Consider the following 22,189-nt stretch of genomic DNA (forward strand, 5'->3'; position numbering starts at 1 on the left):
CATGGAACAATCACACAATCAAAAAACAATGCCATCCGACAAAAAAAAAAAAAAAAATGCAGCACAATGTGAAGAGAAAACAGTCAATTCTGACCACAAAAAATGGTACCAGAACACCCAGTGACTACAGTCTGCCATGCACGGAGCCAAGCAGGCTAAGAGCTGAAGGCCACCAACTCAGCCCCCAAACTCCGCAGATCTAACCAAGAACCAATCGGATATGCTGGACAGACAAGTTACTTGACCCTGTAACCCAGCACCCAAAGGATCTCCTGGAGGAGATGCCAGTTCCAGACATCACAGCACACCCCTAGATGCCCTGTGAAGCCATGCCTTTTACTCACTAGAGCCATAGTTTCTGTGTTTCTGGTGCGCTCCAACGTTGTTTTATAAAGGTACTCCTAGGCCGGTCTTTTTTTTATTTTTTTAGGGTTCCGTTTGGAGACCAAGCAAAATCTATACAGCACTACTTTAAAACCTTTAATAAAAGGGAACCCTTTGAGGTTTCTTGAACATGCTTTAAATTATATTACACTCATTTTAATACAAAATGAAAGAAATCACAAGAGTCCTTATTTCAGATCTTTATTTATAGGTCTTTGTTGAACCTCAAAGAGATTTATAGAAATCTTGTGCACATATGAATGCAAATATTTACTCGTATATTGAAAAATAAAGGTGGAGTGCACTCGTGATTTATATTGTCAGAAAGATATTTTAATTGGCTTAAATGATTCTTTACACAGGCAGCTCCCATTGATTTCACTGGCATGTATCTAGCCAATGGGAACTCATAGAAGACAGTGGGTGGGCCAATTACTTAATACCAAAGGGAACGCATGAAAGCCTCTGAAACACAGGTTCTACATCTCACCTGTTTTTCTTTTTTGTTTGTTTGTTTTGTTTTTTAACCTGGATGTGAGACCAGATGTAGAGTTTTCTCCACAGGTGGTCACTATTTTACATGTAGTTGCTTATTTTGGATCAAAGAACATGGATAAATTAATTATCTTCACTCTGGCAATGTGATCAAGACCACATGTTTTGGATTACAGTTTCTCTGTGGACGGTGCTACTTTGAAGGTAGGGACTCAGATTTACCCGTGTTTGCTGGTTCAGTGCTTATGTTAGACAGCACAGTGGTGTAGTAGTTAATGTTGTGGCCTACACCTCCGGGGTTAAGGGTTCAATTCCTGTCTTGGGTCTGTGTGCATAGAGTTTGCATGTTCTCATTGTTGTTCTCTGCTTTGTTGGTTTCGGCTGGGTGCTCTGGTTTCCTCCGACAGTCCAAAAACATGCATGTTAGGCTAATTGGCATTTCCAAATTGCTAATAGTGTGTGAACCTGACCTATGCAATCCTGTACTGGATAAGTTGTGTAGTGAATGAGGGAGTGCTTACATTGCAAGTGGGACAGTTGTAAGTTAACTGCTGTGAATAGTAAAATGGATAATGAAATATTTTGCATGGATTTCAAGCTTTCTATTGATGATATTACATTTCTGTATTCTTGAAAATTTTGATGCATAAAAATGGTGTATAATAAACAGGAAGTGGAAGCTTTGGAGGAGGATGTATGTGTGTATATACTATACATATATATAATCTGTATGTGTGTGCAATTTCGAGGTGATAAAATGTTGCTATTTCCCTATAAAGCATGTTCTAATCATTTCAAAGTAGTTACGATACTTACAGAATTGCAATACAAATCAATTCGGCACCTGTGTATCGTCACAATATCGTATTGTGTGGGCCCTTGTGATGCTCAAACTATAGACTTTGCTTAGATATTATAATAGACGTTTCTGCAGTAAACAGGAAATGTCAAGTTGCAACGATAGCATGTTTGTTTTCCTCTTCATCAGTAAAGATGAGATCTGTCCGTTCTTAAACACCAAAGTACAAAATTCGCTATAGGATATGTTTAGAAAGTTATTTAATGTTCAGTGCAAAACACGATGAAAACTATCAATAGGGAGCAAAAGAGATGCTGAACAAAAAGAAGAGATAGCGTAGGAGAAAAGGGTGTAAAAAAACACCAAAGTACAGGCAGGTTCAGAAGGTGCAGGTGACATTTACCATAACTCCTCTGAGCAGCAGTATCACAGAAAGCCCAGTCTCAACATTGGATATTTATGAATTGATTTGACGGTGTCAGTAAAAGTTGCACGTCGCCGTCGGCGATAATCTGTGGGATGAGAATCATATGTCCTTTTCGTATTAAACCTGCACACTGCTACTGACCTTTTCGTTTAGCATCTTTGACTTTGCTGGCTCAACTACTCTGCATGTGTGGCCTTCAGGCCTCATTATGCCTGCCATACTGTTTTCGAAAAGACAAGTTCATGCTGAATGGATTTTCTGCATCTCAGAGCAGGTAGCTAGGTTTGTGCCGGTGGTAAAGCGTTGTGAAGTTTCCTGTCAGTATCTGTGTTTACACAGCCAATATTGACTAAAATTGTTCCAAGTAGATATTTCAACTTAACTGTTTGCATGGACTAGAGCTGGGCGATAATAGTGTATCTCGGGGTGTTTAAACATGGCAAGGGCTTCTCTTAGAGATAGTGATGGAATCAATTCAGTTACATATCACAATATCTTTTTGTCGCACTTCATCTATTGCCACACTGACTCCAAAATGTCTCAATATTGTTTTCATTATACATGTTCGCGGTTGAGGTGGCACGGTGGTGTAGTTGTTAGCACTGTCGCCTTGCACCTCCAGGCTCGCTTACTGTCTCTGTGTGCATGGAGTTTACATGTCCACCCTGTGTTTTGTGAGTTTCCTCCGGGTACTCCGGTTTCCTCCCACAGTCCAAGGACATGCAGATTAAGCTAATTGCCATTCCCAATTCCAGTGATTGTGTGCGTGTGTGTGCCCGGTGATGGATTGGCACCCTGTCCAGGGTGTACCCCGCCTTGTAATCGAAGTCTTCTGAGATACTCTAGGCTCCAGGCCCCCGACCCTGAATACAGGATATGTTACTGAATGCGGTATAGATGATGAGTGAGTGAGTGTGTTCGTAAGGTGGAAAATGTTGCAGTTCCACTATCCTCCTACAGGCGCTGCACTCTAAACTATTCACACACTGGCAGACAGCACAGCATTTTGTGTGATGGTTGTGAATCATTTGCTCCTAAGTAATATTGAAGCAGGGCACTTCTAAAATCATGATGCATACAAATCACAATACAAATCGAATCGTCCCTGGTGATTTCCATCCCAAGTATCCCTTTATAAAAAACATATGCTATGTAATGTGTGCTGTTCATAAGAGGATTCTCACAGTCATTAAAACGACGTTAAGCTTCCGTCTGATAGTCTAATCAGTTAGAGGTCCCTGGGTGGCGGATACAGTGTGGAGTTAAGCATTTTACTATGGACGCTAAAAGACAACCAGCACATGAACCTCTTCAGACTGTGTTTAAACAACTGCTTTTCCTGAGAGCGGGTTAATCTAAAGCCACAAAGAAGGTGAAGGGTGTGATTTTTTTTTTTTACACACTTACCAGTAACGAGCGAGCGTCCATGAGCTCCTATACAAGCATAGCAAGACAAAACCCACCTTCTGCATTATGACTGGTTATAAGTAGGGATGCACCGAAATTTCGGCCGCCGAAAATTTTCGGCCGAAATAGCATTATCGGTTTCGGCCGAAACGTAAGAAAGCGCCGAAAATAAAAGCCGAAATTGTCGCCACGCCTCTCCCACGTCTCGTTCGCGCTGTCATTACGCATCAAACACGGAGTATGTTGGCGGTTTGGAAGCACTTCAAAGTTTCAGATGAGGACAGCAAAGTTGCAATATGCAACATTTTTTTAATACAAACAAAAAGAAAATATTTTAAACATGTTTTTTTTAATGAAGCCATTTTCGGTTTCGGTATCGGTTTTCGGCCAAGTGCATCCAAAAATTTCGGTTTCGTTTTCGGCCCAGAATTTTCATTTCGGTGCATCACTAGTTATAAGAACTCAGTCTCATAACCGGTTAGATGCTTTACGTTCTATGTATGAAATTTGGAGCTAATCCAGAACTGATGAGCCTCAGTGGTTTAGTGATTAACGAGGTCACCTTGAAACTCCAGGGTCCGCCTCGGATTTGTGTGCGTTTTCTCCATGTGATTGGTGGGTTTTCCCTGGGTGCTGCAGTTTCCTTCCATAGTCCAAAGACGTGTAGATTGGCATTCCCAAATTGCCAGTAGTGTGTAAATGAGTATGCGTGTACTGCAATGAATTGACACCCCAAATGTTCAGAATGTACCTCACCTTATGCCCCAAGTCTCCAGGGATAGGAGCCCCAGGCCCCCTGTGACCCCATGTACAGGATAAAGGGGTATAGATGGTGAGTGAGTGAAAAAACCTTTTTTAATGTGGGGCAAACATGCATAAGAAACGATTAAATGGAGTGTTTACATTGCTTATATTTACCTGTTGAATCTGATTTAAAGGTTTACACCTGTACTTTTCTCATTCCGATTGGGCCGGATGGGGTCGAATTGCTCCAAGTAAGCCTTTCCATGATTAAGCAATATCACACATAAGGGAGTGCTGTACTGCTGGAAATAGCGGGGGTGTGATGCGGTCATAGGCATGAGGGTGAAGTTCTTTCTTTATATTTCAACATTAGAATATCACTCTGTTAAATTTCAGGTTCTGGGGTTGAATCCCAAAGAGCGCTTAATGGAAACCTAGTGCACTATGTGGAGTTTATAGAGTTGGAGAGCAATTTGGAATACAGCCTTGTGTTAGGAGCTAGCTTTGTAGCCAAATGTAAACGAACTCTGATCGTTTAGAAATGGTTAGGAACGATATTTCAAATTAATACTCTCTTGCGACTTGGGGCACGAGGGGGTACCATCTGGACAGGGTTACAATCCATCGCAGAGCACACTACGTGCAATTTTTTGGCCTAATCTGCATGTCTTTGGACTGTGGGAGGAAACCAGAGCACCTGGAGGAAACCCACCAGGCACAGAGAGAACATGCAAACTCCATGCACACAGACCCCAAAACCAGGGAATCGAACCTGGACCCTGGAGGTACAAGATCTTCGGACAAATCCTTATCATTTATACGTTGTGTTATTTTCCTTAAGCTAACATGACCTTTCAATTACGTTGATCATAATCCAGTCCCTGTATTGAATTGGATAGGCAAAAAGGGGAAAAAAAAAACAACTACAAATTGCATAGTCTCTTTGATTGAGATTGCAATCACCCCCGTAGGCTGAAAATTAACATGTATATCTCGTAAATACTGTTTGTTTGTTTGTTTATTTTTTGAAGATTTAAGCTGTAGCTAGGCAGACAGAGCGACGTGCTCGAAGATTAGCTAAATTCCTAGGATTTCGATATTAACCTTTTTGAACGTAACGTTGGAAACCTAAGCCTGTCCTCCAGCAGACCTCCAGTGAGCTCTGCTTCTCTAATTAGCTGCCTGACATTTCACTTAATGCAATAGACTCAGGGAGAGAGAGAAAGAGAGAGAGAGAGAGAGAGAGAGAGAGAGGGAAAAAAACACAACATGGCTGCAGCGTGATGATCTGATATCAGTAATTGGAACTTGCTTTTTGGTGTTGTTCATCTCGGCACTGGCGCCGGTTCATTCTGATGCCTGTTGAGATATCATTAAAAAGCTTTAAATGAAGCGCAGGTCTTTCCAAAGGATGCAGTGACTATTCCGTTTTAATCAAAAGTGTGTGTGTATGTATGTGTATATGCATGTAAGTATGTGGATGCATTGTATAGACAAAAAAAAACAAAGTCACTACTGCAGTAAGGACAGGGGGTTGGGAGGCGGGGCATGGTGGGGGAGGAAGAGGAGGAGGGGGGTTGTTTCAGGGACGTATCATTTCCCGCATGCTTATGTTGCGGCTGTTTGATGACACGAGGCTTTTTGGCACCCCCGGCTATGATTACTTTCTGTGTTAGCATCTCGTCTCGGCCACCTTTGCTATCAAATCAAAGTCAAGCCGATCGTCCTTGCTCAAGCTGGCAGCTTAATTTCCTGTCACTCGCCGCTGTGGTCCATCTGATCGTTGTCATTAACGCTGATTTTTTATTTTTATTTTTTAAGTGCTTGAAGTGATCCTGAGCTTGTCTGCTTGAGCACTGTATTTCTATAAAAGTGTTCCAGGATGTTGGTGTTTGACATTCAGCATCGTGCAAGTGTATTAAATACTTCAGTAGCATCAGGTGTCTTGATGAGGAGGAGGATGATGATGATGATAAACCTTAAAATCACAAATAAAAGTATGTACGACGCAATGCAACATCCTGCTGAAGTTGCCAGAGTTATATTTATGCGCACATCAAGTACTTTTAAAGCATTGCTGCATTAAAGAGAAGCGAAGAGTGTGTCTTTGTAAAGAGCACAGAACCAGAAACTGCGTTTAATTTCTTCACGTTTCTTCTCCCCTCATTAATTAATACCTGCCTCAGGGCTATGTATGAACAAGACAAAACCCCAAAACGAATACGAAATATTCTTCGTTTTTTTTTTTCCTTCGCAAAACTTCTTTGGAAAATAAATATTGTAACATGCATTATGCATTCTGTAGTGAACACTTCTAATTGGTTCGGAGCTTGCACATGAAGGTTCGGGTATTTAATTTTAAAAAGCCATCAATAATAGCAGCCTGCTGGATATGGATTTATTATACAGTGTTATCTCAATAGCTTTTTAGCTTTAAGAACTGACTGGTCACTGGCTGCTGAACATGAACCATTGTGGGAGGGGTTGAGATATTCACTGATCACTCATAACGTTGTGACCAAGGTGATACTAATACTAATATTGAGTATGTCCCAAACACCATTTGCCACCAAAACAGTAATGATCTGTGCGTTCTGACACCTTTCTATTGGAACCAGCATGAATCTTTTCCTCAATTTGCTCTACACTAGTGCTTCTATTGGATCGGACTAGACTGCCCAGCCTTCGCTCCCCATGTGCATTAGTGAGCCTTGGCCACACATAACCCTGTCGCCAGTTCACCGGTTTTTGCTGCCTGATATATATCCCAGCCTCTTCCAGCCGCCATTGTAACAAGATATTGAAAATGTAGCTACCATCAGAAGGAACGAATTGTAATGGCTAGACATTACTATAGACCATATATATATATATGACCACAACACACAATGTGGTGGACAGTTCATGTGTGAAAATTATGATGACCCCAGAAGCACTCTTTCACAATTTGAGTCCTGAAATATGCCCGTTCCACCAGGGAAGAAAAACTCCATGGATGGGACATCCTCGTCATTCAGGAAATTCAGGTCAGCTGATTTTATTTTATTGCCCCATAACCTTTAGGCCATCTACACAGCTGTCCTGTAAGGTTTAATCACACTGTGTGTCTGGAAATGCTTACTTTCATGCTTAAACAGAGTTCTGCTGTCGATTTGTTTCGGAATGCATCTATTTTTGTACTGCCAATGTCACATTAGCTACAGTTTTTGGCTTTTTATCTGAGTGATTATATGCACTGAGCTGTAAGATGATTGGTGAGTAAAGTGTTTTCTAATGACAAAAATGACAACTGAAAAATGACAGCTCCAATGAAAATAGGTGAAAAAAAATAAAAATAAAAAATAAATAAATATATATATATATATATATATATATATATATATATATATATATATATATATATATATATATATATATATACATACACACACACACACAAACACACACACACACACACAGTGCATACGGAAAGTATTTAGACCCCCTTAAATTTTCACTCTTGTTATACTGCAGCCATTTACTAAAATCATTTAAGTTCATTTTTTTTCTCATTAATGTACACACAGCACCCCATATTGACAGAAAAACACGGAATTGTTGCCATTTTTAAATATTTATTAAAAAAAGAAAAACTAATATTACATGGGACTAATTAATTAGACCCTTTGCTCAGTATTTAGTAGAAGCATTCTTTTAATCTAATACAGCCATGAGTCTTTTTGGAAAAAATGCAACAAGTTTTTCACACCTGGATTTGGGGATCCTCTGCCATTCCTCCTTGCAGATCCTCTCCAATTTTGGTAAACGTTGGTGGACAGCCATTTTTAGGTCGCTCCAGTGATGCTCAATTGGGTTTAGGGCAGGGCTCTGGCTGGCCCATTCAAGAACAGTCACAGAGTTGTTGTGAAGCCACTCCTTCTATACTTTAGCTGTGTGCCTAGGGTCATTGTCTTGTTGAAAGGTAAATCTTTGGCCCAGTCTAAGGTCCTGAGCACTCTGGAGAAGGTTTTCGTCCAGGATATCCCTGTACTTGGCCGCATTCATCTTTCCCTTGATTGGAATTAGTCGTCCTGTCCTTGCACCTAAAAAATACCCCCGCAGCATGATGCTGCCACCATCATGCTTCACTGTTGGGACTGTATTGGACAGGTGATGAGCAGTGTTCTTTAAATGTTCCACTTAGAATTAAGGCCAAAAAGTTTTATTTTGGTCTCATCAAACCAGAGAATCTTATTTCTCACCATCTTGGAGTCCTTCAGGTGTTTTTTAATATGTCTTGCACTAAGGAGAGGCTTCCGTCGGGCCACTCTGCCATAAAGCCCTGACTGGTGGAGGTCTGCAGTGATGGTTGATTTCTACAACTTTCTCCCATCTACCGACTGCATTTCTGGAGCTCAGCCACGGTGATCTTTGTGTTCTTCTTTACCTCTCTCACCAACCCTCTTCTCCCCGGATAGCTCAGTTTGGCCGGACGGCCAGCTCTGGGAAGGGTTCTGGTCAAACGTCTTCCATTTAAGGATTATGGAGGCCACTGTGCTCTTAGGAATCTTAAGTGCAGCCGAAATTTTTTGTAACCACTGCCAGATCTGTGCCTTGCCACAATTCTGTCTTTGAGCTCTTCAGGCAGTTCCTTTGACGTCATGATTCTCATTTGCTGACATGCATTGTGAGCTGTAAGGTCTCATATAGACAAGTGTGTGGCTTTCCTAATCAAGTCCAATCAGTATAATCAAACACAGCTTTACTCAAGTAAAGGTGTAGAACCATCTCAAGCATAATTCATTCCGGTCACAGTGTTAAAGTAAACAGTACACGAGTGCACGAATGTTGATTATACCAGTGAGAGACGAGCGCTAAGACCCAGCAGGGGAGACAATTACCCATAATTCCACAGCGCAAGAGAGATAAAAAACGTTGGCTCAGTCGTAAATTAAGACTTGTTCGTTTTCATGGTCAAATGATATTTAAAATCTTTGCTCGTCTTGCGGAACATTCGCAAACCGCGTTACACGCAATCCGAGGTTTCTCTCTCTCTCTCTCTCATATATATATATATATATATATATATATATATATATATATATATATGAATATTTTTAATTGATATAAAGTTCACTTTCACTAATAGAGGCTTAAGTGCAAAACTTTTTCGAATTTTATTCTAAACTATTAAGCAAACGGCAAGCATTTAAGTGATCTTTAAGTGATTTTTGTGTTTTCTTCTTTCTTTGCTGAAGCTGATGGTCCAGCATTATATACTTTCTCATCATCATACTGAGTTGGAAAGTTTTTAACCCTAATCCGGGCATATAATGTTTTCTTTGCTTGATGTAAGGTGATAATTTTACCCTTTTTAAATGTTGACTTCTGTTCTTCTGGTCAGTCTGTGCTATACAGTAGAGTAAATTCTACAGTAAATATTGCTGTTATATTGTAAATTCACAAGTTTTTTTTTTTATCATTGTAGCCAGTTTTGGATTTTAAGTGAGCATGTTGGACTAAGCAAGCTAGCAGCTGTTGTTCATCCTTTCTGTATTCGGCTCTGCTGACTGCTGGGTGAGTGCTGATAATTTTCTGATATTTTTCAATCTTCTCTTTTCTCATTCCTGGTCACAGTGACACAGCCACAGCTTTACTTGAAAGCAGTAAATATAACAAGAGTCGGTCAGTCTGCCACTTTTTGCTGCCATCCTAGCGTGGCAGTCGCCTGCTAACTTTCTGGGTCATTTGGAAGGAAAAAATGTTGTGTTTTGCTAGGCACTGTATTCACCAACGTGCGAGGCTATTTAAATAAAGTTGCTCATCTGTCATATTTCATGAAGCGCTAAAAATCTTCCCAAAGGCTGCTTGGCTCCAAGCCTGAAGGAGCTGCGCCAGCGCTCAGAAAGCAGGCTTCTGTACACTCCGAAGCCTGCTTGCCCGACTATCAAGCTGGCTCGTGCCCTTCAGCTAGCTTGCCGCTTTAATCTTCCTGCATGTTGGGAATGTGAACTAATGAGATAAATTAGGGCTCATTAGCCTAAAGCTAAGATATCATCTGCGTGCAGAGATACAATACAGATTCCTTCAAGCTGGAGCAACAGCAAACATAGAGACAGGGAAACGTATACGTTTTAGAAGTTATTTATAGACGTTCTCCGGCAAGTACAATGCGGACGAGTTTATTGTGCTCGCCGAGGAAGCGCTTCGGATAAAGTGCTCGCGTTTACGTAACGTGCTCGTTATCTTTTAATAAGAATGTTATGACAATACTTGAGGCGTGTTGACTTGTGCATATAGCGTATACGTCAGGGCTAATGCATAATGCATGTAAGACACAATCAGGAGCCGTGTGTATTAAATGTATTAATTAGCTTTTTATTCTTTTTTTTTCTTTTTTTTTCAGATCACATAGAACACAGCCTTAGACAATAGCAGTTGAGCTTATCCATACAATGTGTGCCTCGTTTCTTTTGCCCAGCGTATGGTGGATCCATCTGTGTACGACCGTGTGTGTGTGTGGGTGGGTGGGTGTGTGTGTTCAGGAAAAGATTCACTGGCATTGGTAGAACTGGTAGGATGTTTTTAAAAATGAATTTCATTCACTTTACACGTTAAAGCCGGCAGACTCTGATGACCAAACATACCCCCCACCCTGGTCTGACTAATGCAGCGATCAATCCCACTCCATGCCTAGCCGGTGTAATTAGACAATAATGAGGGCGCAACTGCATTATGCTGGATCTCCAAGTATGTGTTGACCTCAGCAACTTCTACTCCATTAGACAGCAAATAGCTCGCAAGGCCTGGTTAATAAACCATGCATCCTACCTCAGTAGGAGACCTGAGCAGCCTTTGCGAGAGATACGTCAGGATGGTCTTCGAGTTCGGTTGTGCTGTCGTAAGTGTTAAGGTCAAATTAAGAGCACACACTGACGCTCACAGAACGGAAACCACTAGCACAGCACACACGCAAATCTTTGCAAGCCATGAGAAATGAGCAAACTTGAAGTGAATAGAGCAGGGGGGGGAGATGAGTAAACTGGGACAAATGACAAACAGAAAATTATTTCTATCTGTCTGGCTTTGGGTTAAAGTGCGCATAAGATCATCTACGTCTCGTGAGTGTTTTGTTCTCTTAAATGAAAGGGAGCGCATGGCGTCGCACCGCTCTCGTGTCAGATGCCTCTCTGAGCTCCGAGTGCGAGCCGGCGCGATGCCTTTCATTATTTGTCGAGGTTATGTCGAGGGTGTCAAAAATATCAGACTTGTCACTACTGTGTTGGTGCAGGGGAAAAAAACCCCAAAACTAATAATTAGAAACCAACACAAAGTTTAGTTTTCTTCCCGATGTCAAACTTGAACTTGTATCTCTGCACCTGGGTGGAGGAAAAAGAGAAGGAGAAACAAAACAAAAAGAGAACGAAAGCTTTCCTGGAAAAGAAATAAATATATAGAGCAATAAATATGCAATGAAGCGCTGCAATTCGTCTGATTGGAAATATGCAGCATATAAAAAAAAAATATTATTATAAAATTAAAACACAGTGTTGTTTATGGTGTTCCTCAGGTGACCGTATTAGGACCACTTCTCCTGAATCAATTTCTTTCTCTTTTCTTGAACTCGAACTGCAGACCTGATGTTAATGTGTGCTTTAAACTGAATTCCGCGACATAGAGGGAAAAATTCATCAAAAGGAAGGAGGAACTGAAAAATAAACAAAACAAAGGACGTAGAGTTATCGTGTCGCACAGTCCAGGAGGAAGAACTGCGCCGAATTTTGTGGGCATTTTTCGACGAGCGCGCGATAATGAAAACGTGCACGTATATTGTATGAAGCGGATACACAGAGTCCTTATATACAAAACAAGACGGCACATTCTGAAGAAATCCCACGTCCTCTTTGTAGTCGAGTGCACTACAGTAACAATGCGAGCTTTCCGGCTGAGTAAGGCAGTATCACAGAACGTTAGCCAGGGACTCCACGCTGAGTTATGAATGGCAGTCTTTGATTTGAAAGAAAAAGAAAGATCCAAATGACAAAGACTTGTCGGAATAAAAAAATAGCTGCCCTGTAAGTTTCTCAGCATTGCAAAAGAAAAAAAAGTAATTAAACTGTAGTAGGTTGTGTTTCATTTCTTGTTTTTTGTTTTGCTTTTTGTTTTGTTTTTTTATAGAAACGTGCTGGCTGAACAAACCTGGGCCGAGTTAAAGCGAAGGAGTTTGCTTGAACGAAACAAACAAGCCCCGCCCCCTGCCAGTGTGCCCGGGTGTACGGTCGCTCGTTAAGAGCAGAGACACAGGGAAAAGATGATGAAGAAGCGAATAAAAAACAAAAAACAACAGCAAAGGAAACTCACAGAGTTTGACGGCTACTAAGGCAACAGTTGCCAAATACAATATAAGCCCATGTATATTGCAACACAACTATATATTAATTTAATAAAATACACAATATAGCTCTTGTACACGTAACAATTTGGCTCATATGCACATAGATTGCAAGGGAACAAAAAAAATTAAACAAAATCAGTAAAAATATGTCATTTCAATGTAAACACATTAATCGGATACATTTCGCACATTAAATGATATTGCGAGTAAGTGACAAATGTGAAGGGACGTTTCCTTTTTTTGTGTGTTTTTCTTTTTCTTTTCCTTCGACGTTTGTTTACTTGGAATTCAAACCTTTGCAGCGTAATAAATATCATTAACAACTGCATTTTCAGCATTTTTTTTCTTCTTTTTTTTTAGAAAAGGTATAAATATTTTTGTTAATATCTGGACACTATACATAAGTTCATATATGTATATATATATATTTGTATTATCTATATATTTATATAGATTTTTTTTTTGTTTTGTTTCGTTTCACAGTCGAGGAAATCTGTCCCTAATATACATAATTATGATTGCCTTAGGACAAAGTGGAAGGTCACTTTTTTTTCCTTAAAAAAAAAAAGAAGTGACGAGTAGAAGACAGCTGAAGACAGTGTTCACACAAAGGACCGATGAGGAAAAAGAGTAACAGTTTCACCAATCTGGAATGTTCCATATACACGTATATATGGGAGGAGGAAACACAGCTTTACACATATGACGAATAGAAATGGCGAGTGAAGGAATGGTAACGTTTCGTAAATAAGCACCCCGGGTTACCACCCCTTCCCCCCATCCCCCTGACCCGCCCTCCCCTCCCTATAGATCAGAGATAATCAGAGATTATTCAGGATTTCATACAATGATATTACAAAGTCAGGAAAAAAAGAAAAGAGGAACTAAAAGAGAAGGTCGCGGTTCGATTTCGGTCTCGATCAGAGCCAACCGCGCGATTTGGAGTGTTCAACGTTTCGATTGTCAGAATCCTTTGCGTGTCCTTGCGGTTTGTGGCGTTCCGAGTCAGAAAGAAAGTTTACAGCTGGTGGGCACTTGAAGAAAAAAAGCTTGCTAAGAAGCCAGAAACAGCAACTTCTGAGTTCCCTAAGAATCCCCTCCCCCACAAAAACACAACATGGCGTCCAGAAAACCTGGCTTATTCATTATTATTATTTTTTTTAGACAAGTTTTTCTGTCCAACTTTACCAAACTGCACAAGCACCTCACTCTTTGAGTGTGTTTCTTATCTCACAGACTCTCGCCCTCTTTCACAGTTTTGTCTCCTTTGCGTTATTTTTTTATTTCATCAGTCTGTTCACTTCCTCACCACCGTAGCCTCGTTGCCTCGGCAGTCCTGCAGAAGTTTATCAATGTCCCTGACCACCTGCTCGGCGTCCATGCCTCCTCGGCTCAGCTCTCCTCCTCCGTGCTCCGGCGCTCCGTCCGGCTCGTTAGCCGTTTCCTGGCTGATACGCGAGCGTGCCTCCAACAGCACTTTGGCTACGGGATCCGATGCGGCTAGTGCGCAGTAACCCTGATCTCTGCTCTGCTTTCCAGGAGACGTGTATAGTCCGTTGGGTCCTTCGTAGTGGCTGGTGCTGGGATTGACCTCGGCTCCGTCTGCTACGCCTTTGGTTCCCTTGGTAGGGCTGCATGAGGCTGAGGGCACTTCCTGGAGCAACGGGCTGAGAGCACGCTTTCCCTTGAGGTAGGGCTTGACGTTGGCGACCAGGACAGAGTGCTCGCGTCGCTCTTTCCCAAAAGTGCAGAAGGTTTTCTTGCCGCTGGTGTTCCCCGTTGCCTCATAGTTCTCTGGCTCGGTTGCCACAGCCTCCATTCCTGCCGGTACGAACAGGTTTGTGCGGTAGTCGAGACCCTCAGCCTGTGCCATGCCTGGTGCCGGGAACTGTGGCATCCAGCAGCGGTCTGAGTGACCCAGGACACGGCACTCGTCAGTGCAGTTCACGCAGTCCTCTTCTGCAAACAAGGGGAAAACAAGCAAGACAAATTAGTCAAAATTTTTATTTATTATTTAATTTATTTATATCTCCATGATTGCTATAAAAATATATTCAAAATGAAAAGCAAATCAAAGACCCAGAGATGGTACAGATCAACTAAAGCTGGTCTCACATTGCCTTAGCATTGCCTCATGCTGTCCATAAAATACTGCTTTTAAACAAGCTTGGACTGATGTAATTTTTTAATAAAGAGAGAGCACTGTCTCGAAAGACCACATCTTCTATATCACTACATATAACGATGTACGATTTGACTGTAATACTACTACTGCATGTGTTCTTTCCCTTTTACGTTCTTTCCCAGATATACTGTTTGTATATCTGTGTACTGTATATCATCTGCGTTGAATTGCATTTCATTACAGTTTGCACTCGGCTATTTTATTGGGATAAAGCGACTTGTGGTATGGCAGATAAAGAACCTGAAATGGTGATAACATAATACAGGGTTGTTCAAGTCAAACCGGGATTTTTGATTTTGTACAATAACAAATTCTCTTTATTTTCCTCCATATATTCCCCTGCTACACCAATGCACCAGCATTTCACTAGTGCTTGAATGCCATCAGGGCAGATCATTTTCTTAAACTGCCTGCCTAATGTCTGAAACCCTGGACTCTCAGGAACTTCTTTAACGTCCCAAACATGTGGAAATGGCTTGAAGCGAGTTGAACTAAATGTTCATGGGAATGACTGCAGTGGGCTCTGAGCCACCGCGTCATTCATGGACCCACAAATGTAGGCACCTTTTAAATGTTTTTTAACTACGGCTCAAAGTCTCATCAGGTGGCACGGTGGTGTAATGGTTAGTACTGTCGCCTTGCACCTCCAGGGTCCGGGTTCGATTCCCGGCCAGGCTCGATTCCAATCTCTGTGTGCATGGAGTTTGCATGTTCTCCCTGTGCTTGGTGGGTTTCCTCCAGGTATTGTTTTCTCCGGGTACTCCGGTTTCCTCCCACGTTCCAAAGACATGTAGGTAAGTTTAATTGATGTTACCAAATTGCCCGTAGTGAGTATGTGTGTGTGTGCCCTGTGATGGATTGGCACCCTGTCCAGGGTGTACCCTGCCTCGTGCCCTAAGCCTCCTGGGATAGGCTTTAGGCGACCCCGAATACAGGATAAAGCGGTATAGTAGATGAGTGAGTGAGTAAAAGTGAGTAAAAGTCTCATCACCATACTATGCTTAAAGATTTCTGTAAATGTCAATCACTTACGCCTTCATTCACCAGAAATGTCATCACTAGTCCCGGTTTGACTTGAACACCCCTTATGGAATCTGGGCGTGACATACTATGTTATGTATGTGTGTGTTGTTTTATGTATTATAGCATTTTTTGGGTTTCTTTCATTTCTCTTCTTCTATACTGAACCATTTAAAAGGGTAATTCAATAAATAAATAAAAAAGCACTGAAGAGATTCCAATCAGTTCCAATACGCAAGGTCATGCCGTGACATTGATGGCTTAGTTGGACAAGCAGTTACTACTAGAAGTGGTTACGGGTTAACTAAGTACGATATAAATCACCAGTCCTGATTTTGTACCTGTACTCTGAGTATCGATACTTGGTGTCTGATACCATGCTAGTGATCACTCGATCCGGAGACGACGTAATAACTGCTCTAAAAGCACTTTGTATAAACAGGAGACATCTTTGAGAATTCCGGAGTGCGTGGCCAGAAATGTGTATCAGAGTGTATTCCTGTGTCAGACTTGGTAGGTCAAGAGGGATGATGATGATGATGATGAAGAGAGGTTTATTGTGTCAGAATTAAAGTTTACAATGCAGTTATATAGTACAAATACATCCTATACTATTTATATATCACATGTCTGAGATCTGAAGCGGGCTTTACTTTCAGGGATGGGGCAGGGGGAGCAGCTGGTTGAGTGAATGGTCTCAATAAGCATGATCAAGGAGATGGCAGTGAGGACTCCATCTTCTCTCTCTCTCTCTCAATCATCTCTCCCTCTCTCCACCCTGCCAGACCAGTGCAAAACAACAGCAGCTCCATTTTTGGCAAAAAAATGTCTGGAGCTGGTATCATAAATTTATGTCACTGGGCTTTGAAGCTCTCCCATGGCAGCCGCCTTGTATCTTTCAACCAAGTGCCTAGAACAGCATGCCGCAAAGTGTGTGGGCTTGTGTGTGTGTGTGTGTGTGTCAGTGTCCACCCCTTTCATCTTCATTTTGGATTATTATTGGTTTGAGGCGTGTAAAATAGGCCCAGGAATTGTAAATTGTAAAGGGACAGGAGACACACCTCGAACACACAGACACTCGCACATGAGGATCTAGCAAATCCTAGCGCAAAGGACACACCGACTGAGAGAAGCTGAGGGATGAACCGGTGATGTCCTGAGAAATTTGAAGCACAAAGGGATGAAGGTATGGCCATGCTTCTGACAAAGCACTGTGTGTGTGTGTGTGTGTGTAAGAGAGAGAGAGAGAGTGTCAACACGAAGCAGGGCCTGCTGCTCTGTGCAGTGATTTATGCTTTACAAACGACACGTCATGTATATTTAATATCCTGAGGATTTCACTATTTCAGAAGGTAAGCAAGGTGGGAAGAACAAGAAGACTTCATGAATTTCTGAAAAGTAACATTTTCAATAATCTAGTACCAAAGTACTACAAGTCCTCCGGCTCTGGTGCAAACCTGATCAAAACAAAAAAAATAATAATAAACTACTTTACTGCAAATTTACTGTAACTATCTCCAGATCTCTTGTTTGCTCTTTCATTTTTATTGCATGAAACAAAAAAGGGATGCCCCGAAACATGTCTAAGAACATTTAAACCCCTTTTTCCTAGTCTAAAGAGTCCAGGGCTACACACCGGCTTGTACACGCGCTTCTTAGGCTCCCAGAGGTGCTTGTTATATGTAGCAGTGTTCCTCTAAGCGTTTGACTCATTTAATACGGTCGAGAGTCATTTACACCTAGTAATGTCTCAGAGGTTCAGTACCAGGATAAACCCCGTGCATACCGTCCAACTGTTCGTGTTCAATCTTTTAAAGGGGAACCTTTTTACATTTTGTGAGGGGTTGGCTAATTGGATGTTTCCTCCTAATGGGACATCATATAAGAAGAGCCCCTCCCTCTGGCTTGTTGCTCAGCGCTGCTTATCTCTGGGAGGGCGTGGCTCAGCAGACAGCTCCTTTAAATAGCCACTTAGATAGCACATTACAGCTGGAGCATAAACACACACATTTACATGAAAAAGTAAAATATGGGACCTATAGGTACAAGATGGAGTCTTTTCAGTCTTTTGATGTGTTTTTTTTTTTTTTCCCTTCCATTTTTCATTTATCTTCTCAGCACTAATTAGCTTCATGGCTTTCTCTTAAACAGAATATTTCAAGATGATTGGAAAGAGAAGCATGCCTTAATTCTCACCTTCGAGTTCGAAACTCACATTACATCTGTTCAGACTCGGTTTGAAGCTGGTAAGACATTAAACGCTTGGAATCACTCTCTTTTATAGATGTGAACAAATCATTAACGCTTAAACGTGTTAAGTCTTGTCACTGCTCCGTCATTCGAGACGTGGCCTGGGGGTCGCTGACGGGACGAGGTATGCTCTTTGATCTTTAATATTCTTAAATCGAACGTGAGCCCTCTTTTTGTTACGTTATTTACTTCGAAATTGCATTCTCACCCTTTTAAGTGTTTGCGGCTATTCAGTGTAAGGCATGCAGTTGATCTGATCGTCTGAAATTACACCCGGGACATCGGGATCATCAGTAAAATCGATGAAATGTCATCAGTGAAGTAATTAAAAGCCACATTGCTATCACGAGATGTAATGGAAAAATAAACGTTAGTTTTTCCAGAAACGTCCACAGCAGCACATAAGATGGAAGGACAGAAAAATGTCAGCCAGCTGCTTACTTTTTAGCACTAACGTATTTATCTGGAAATCTTATTATGTACATTATACTCTGCCCAGCCAAAAGAAAATCTGCACACTCTAATATTCCATTGGAGCGCCTTCTGCTTTGATTATAGCTATGGTATTGTTTCCATAAGCTTATACAATGTCACAACTTTAGTCCAGAGTCGCATTAATTTCTCTCCAAGACCTGGTATTGATGATGGGAGCCTCGAACCACTGCATACCGCCTTCTCAAGCACTTTCCAAAGATTCTCAATGGGGTTAAGGTCTGGACTCCCTGGTGGCCGATCCATGTGTGAAAAGGATGTCTCATGCTCCCTGAACAATTTTTTTTACAATTTGAACCTGATGCATCCTGGCGTCGTCATTTAGGAATATGGCCGTGCCATCAGGAAAGAAAACTAAATCCATTAATCTTTGTACTGAATGACCAGGTGTTTCAATCAGATCGTTGACTGACCTCAATTGTAGGACACGCACTGTAGCAATGCTAAAAATTTGATCTGACCAACCCCAGATCATAACACTGCCCCCACAGGCTTGTACTAGGGTACGAGGAGTAGGCGCTGCCAACCATGCCTACCGTTCATACCCTCTGGAACGCAATAAATCTGGAGTCATCAGACATTCTAAGCAAATTTAAACGTGTTTTTCCCCAATTATCCTCACTTTTAAGTGGTGTTCCTAAGGCTGCACAGCTGTTTAGTCCCAATCCCTTTAACTCTCTTTACATTGTGTGCATGGGAATGCTCTTACTTGCACTATTTTAACAGTTCTACTCCAGATTTAACTTCATTAAGCATTTAAATGGTCTGCCATCACGCTCATTCAGATGTTTTCTTTCTCGAAGATGATGGTTCACCACTATCCTTCCAGGTTTTAATAATAAATAATGCGTTGTTCAGTTCTTAACCCAATTTTAGTAGCTTCACCAATCTCCTTAGTTTTCATTGCTCTTTGCCATGGCCACACGATAGGTCTTCTGTCGTGGTTGTTTAAGAAATGAGAAGCTACTCACTGCATCAATTGGAGTTAAATAACTTGTTTCCAGCTGATCCATATTAATCACTGCAGTAATTATCTAGTGGAAGGCTCTTAACTATTTGTTTAGTTTTTTTTTTTGTGCATCACAAAATCTTTATTTTGTTGTTTCTTTTCCAAGAGAAGCTGGTGTGATTGATTCTCGATCCTCTTCTGTAATAACGCCCAGTTAAAACAAAGCACTTTTTTTTTAAATAAATTTTTGCATTAAGGTCATAAAAGTAAGGCTGAAGGTATATATATAAAAAAAAGACTTTTCCTTCCTTATGATTTTAAACGATATAATGGATATAAGATTAGGTTTTTCATGGGACTCACTGAAAAATATCAGCGTTTACAGTTTGCATTCCTTTCGCATCCAAGACTCGTGAAAATAAATAAATAATCTGAAAACAAATGATCGACCTTCGACCTTATTAATCCTCATTAATCAAATTTTTAAATGCTCCCCCATATCGTCAAAAGAAAATAAGCCTGATGTTGTGATGAAATATGATCATGTCTCTCTCTGACTCCTGTGTCGCTATTGTTTTTGATTTCCAACCAACTAAAGCCACCCCCCGGCCCCCCATTCCCTGCTGTGTGTGTGGGTTTATGTATGTGTGTGTGTGTGTTTAGGGAGGCGGTTAACCTTGAAAAAGAAGTTTTTCAGATTTATCAAAGCCTTGTTTCCCAACAGAGCATGGCCGGGCGGAGGGGTGTTAACTCCAACTCCAGATTGTAGCTACTTACGACAAAGTCAGAGTTTAGGGTTCTAGAACACAAACATAATTTGGAATGTGTGTGTGTGTGTATCAAGGTGACTGACAAAGAATGTGAACCCGTTCACCTTAAACGGTGGGAGGGTTTTTGTCCGTGCCCAAACAGTTCTGGTTCAGTGTGTGTGTGTGTGTGTTTGTGTGTGGTGGGTTGGGGGAGGGGGGGGGTGTTAATAGAGAGGGAATTGCAGTGTAAAGGGTCAGCGGATACACACCGAGCCCAGGGGAGAGGAGAACTCTCATAGACGGGGAGATGAGAGAGACTGAGCGGGGTTAGGTGCTGGGAAACCCGTGAGAGAGCTTGACATTTGAGATGCAGTAGACTTTATTGAGGAAAAAGGTGGGGTGGCTGGGTCCCAGTGTGATCTCCGACACGTAAAACACAAACGCAGGGGTGAAAAGTAGAACAGGATTTTCTAGCGTTGTTTTTTTTTTTTTGCTAAACACTGCATTGTCGGCTGCATGTGGGTGTGTATGTGAGGGCTGGCAGGAGTCATTTCTCTGGGAAATTCCTGTGCTCAGATGCAATTGCTTTTTGTTTTATTCTTCTTCAAAGCTTTCGGATTTCTTATTTCGAGTTCGGTTGCATAAAGTTTACTGGAACATGCAATTCTATCATTTTTGTCTCCGTCATCTCTGTGCCACTTCCAGAAGATAATAATCTAATAAGCATTGTGCATGTTCTTTTATTATTATTATTATTTATTTTATTATAAAAAAAAATTTATTGCTTATGTGTAGGAAAAAGATTTCTATTCAGCCAAAACTATGGGGCAATAAAAAAACGAAGGAACATTTTTTGTTTAACTGGAAAAAAGAAAGAAAGAAAAAAAGCACATCAAGGGGTGTTCAAGTCAAACCGGGACTTATGATCGTACAGAATAACAGAATACCGTTATGAGAATGACCGCTCTCTTTATTTCTCTTTATAATCCAAAACATGTGGAAATGGCTTTAAGCCTCCCCCTCTCTCTCTCTAATGCACCAATCCCGGTGCCTCCCCATCAAGCATTGAACATTTTCTCAGCCTGTCTGCTTCATGTCTGAAATGCTGGCCTCCCAGGAATTCATTTAATGGCCCAGGACAGAGGTTGGCAATAACTTCCAGCTCCTGTGTGTTCCTGTAACGTGCAAGTGGTGTTGGTGAATGATTGTGTGTACACTTCCCACAGACTAACGCATCTCTTCTTGCTGAATGTTCACGGGAACGGCATTCACGGACCTACTGTGCTTGAAGTCCTCTGTAAACATCAATCAGTTTTTACGCCCTCATTCACCAGAAATTTCATCACAAGTCCTGGTTTGAATTGAACGTATGTTACGTTTGCTTTTCAGAAATTTCATCAGACACTTACAGACCTACATTTTTTTTTTTTAACCCCTGAAGCCTCTGATCTGGTCACATCAGAAATGAACAAAAAAAATCTTCCTACATATCTAAAAAAAAGAGATTTCAAAATATGCGTTAGAATTAAGAAGTATGTAGCTTTGAATTTAGTTATGATTGTCCTCTTGTGGTTTTAGAATGCGGAAGCTTTTTGGCGTGAATATTACATCATGATTGGATCGTATAGCATCACCATAGACGTTCACGTGAGCCAAGAGAAAATAAATATTAAAACATTCCAATATTAAACTTCTAGTCCATTTAAAACAAAAAAATGTGGACACTCCTATTATGCTTATAAGTGCCAAGATTATTATTGTGAGATCATCTGAACCAAACCGAATGCCGAGGACAACATAATCCGGAATATGACTTCTCAGTACTGATTGCTCGTTTACCCAGGGCCATATTAAGGCATAAATAATCCGCAGCTGACGGATCTCTATGCAGCCAATCAGGACGAACTGAACCCC

The 22,189-nt window shown here is 41.2% G+C and overlaps 1 protein-coding gene across 2 annotated transcripts in view; it reads right to left on the reverse strand.

Moving 5' to 3' along the window:
* Positions 1-13,448: 13,448 nt before the first annotated feature.
* Positions 13,449-22,189, reverse strand: part of pcdh17 (protocadherin 17) — a 71,430-nt gene continuing 62,689 nt past the window's right edge. For both annotated transcript variants that reach the window (XM_053513857.1, XM_053513856.1), the window contains exon 5: positions 13,449-14,589. In XM_053513857.1, the coding sequence (XP_053369832.1) occupies positions 13,928-14,589 (662 nt within the window). In that variant the 3' untranslated portion in view covers positions 13,449-13,927. The remainder of the gene's footprint in view (positions 14,590-22,189) is intronic.

The sequence above is a fragment of the Clarias gariepinus genome, chromosome 15 (genome assembly GCF_024256425.1).
Source record: "Clarias gariepinus isolate MV-2021 ecotype Netherlands chromosome 15, CGAR_prim_01v2, whole genome shotgun sequence".
NCBI classification, from domain to species: domain Eukaryota; kingdom Metazoa; phylum Chordata; class Actinopteri; order Siluriformes; family Clariidae; genus Clarias; species Clarias gariepinus.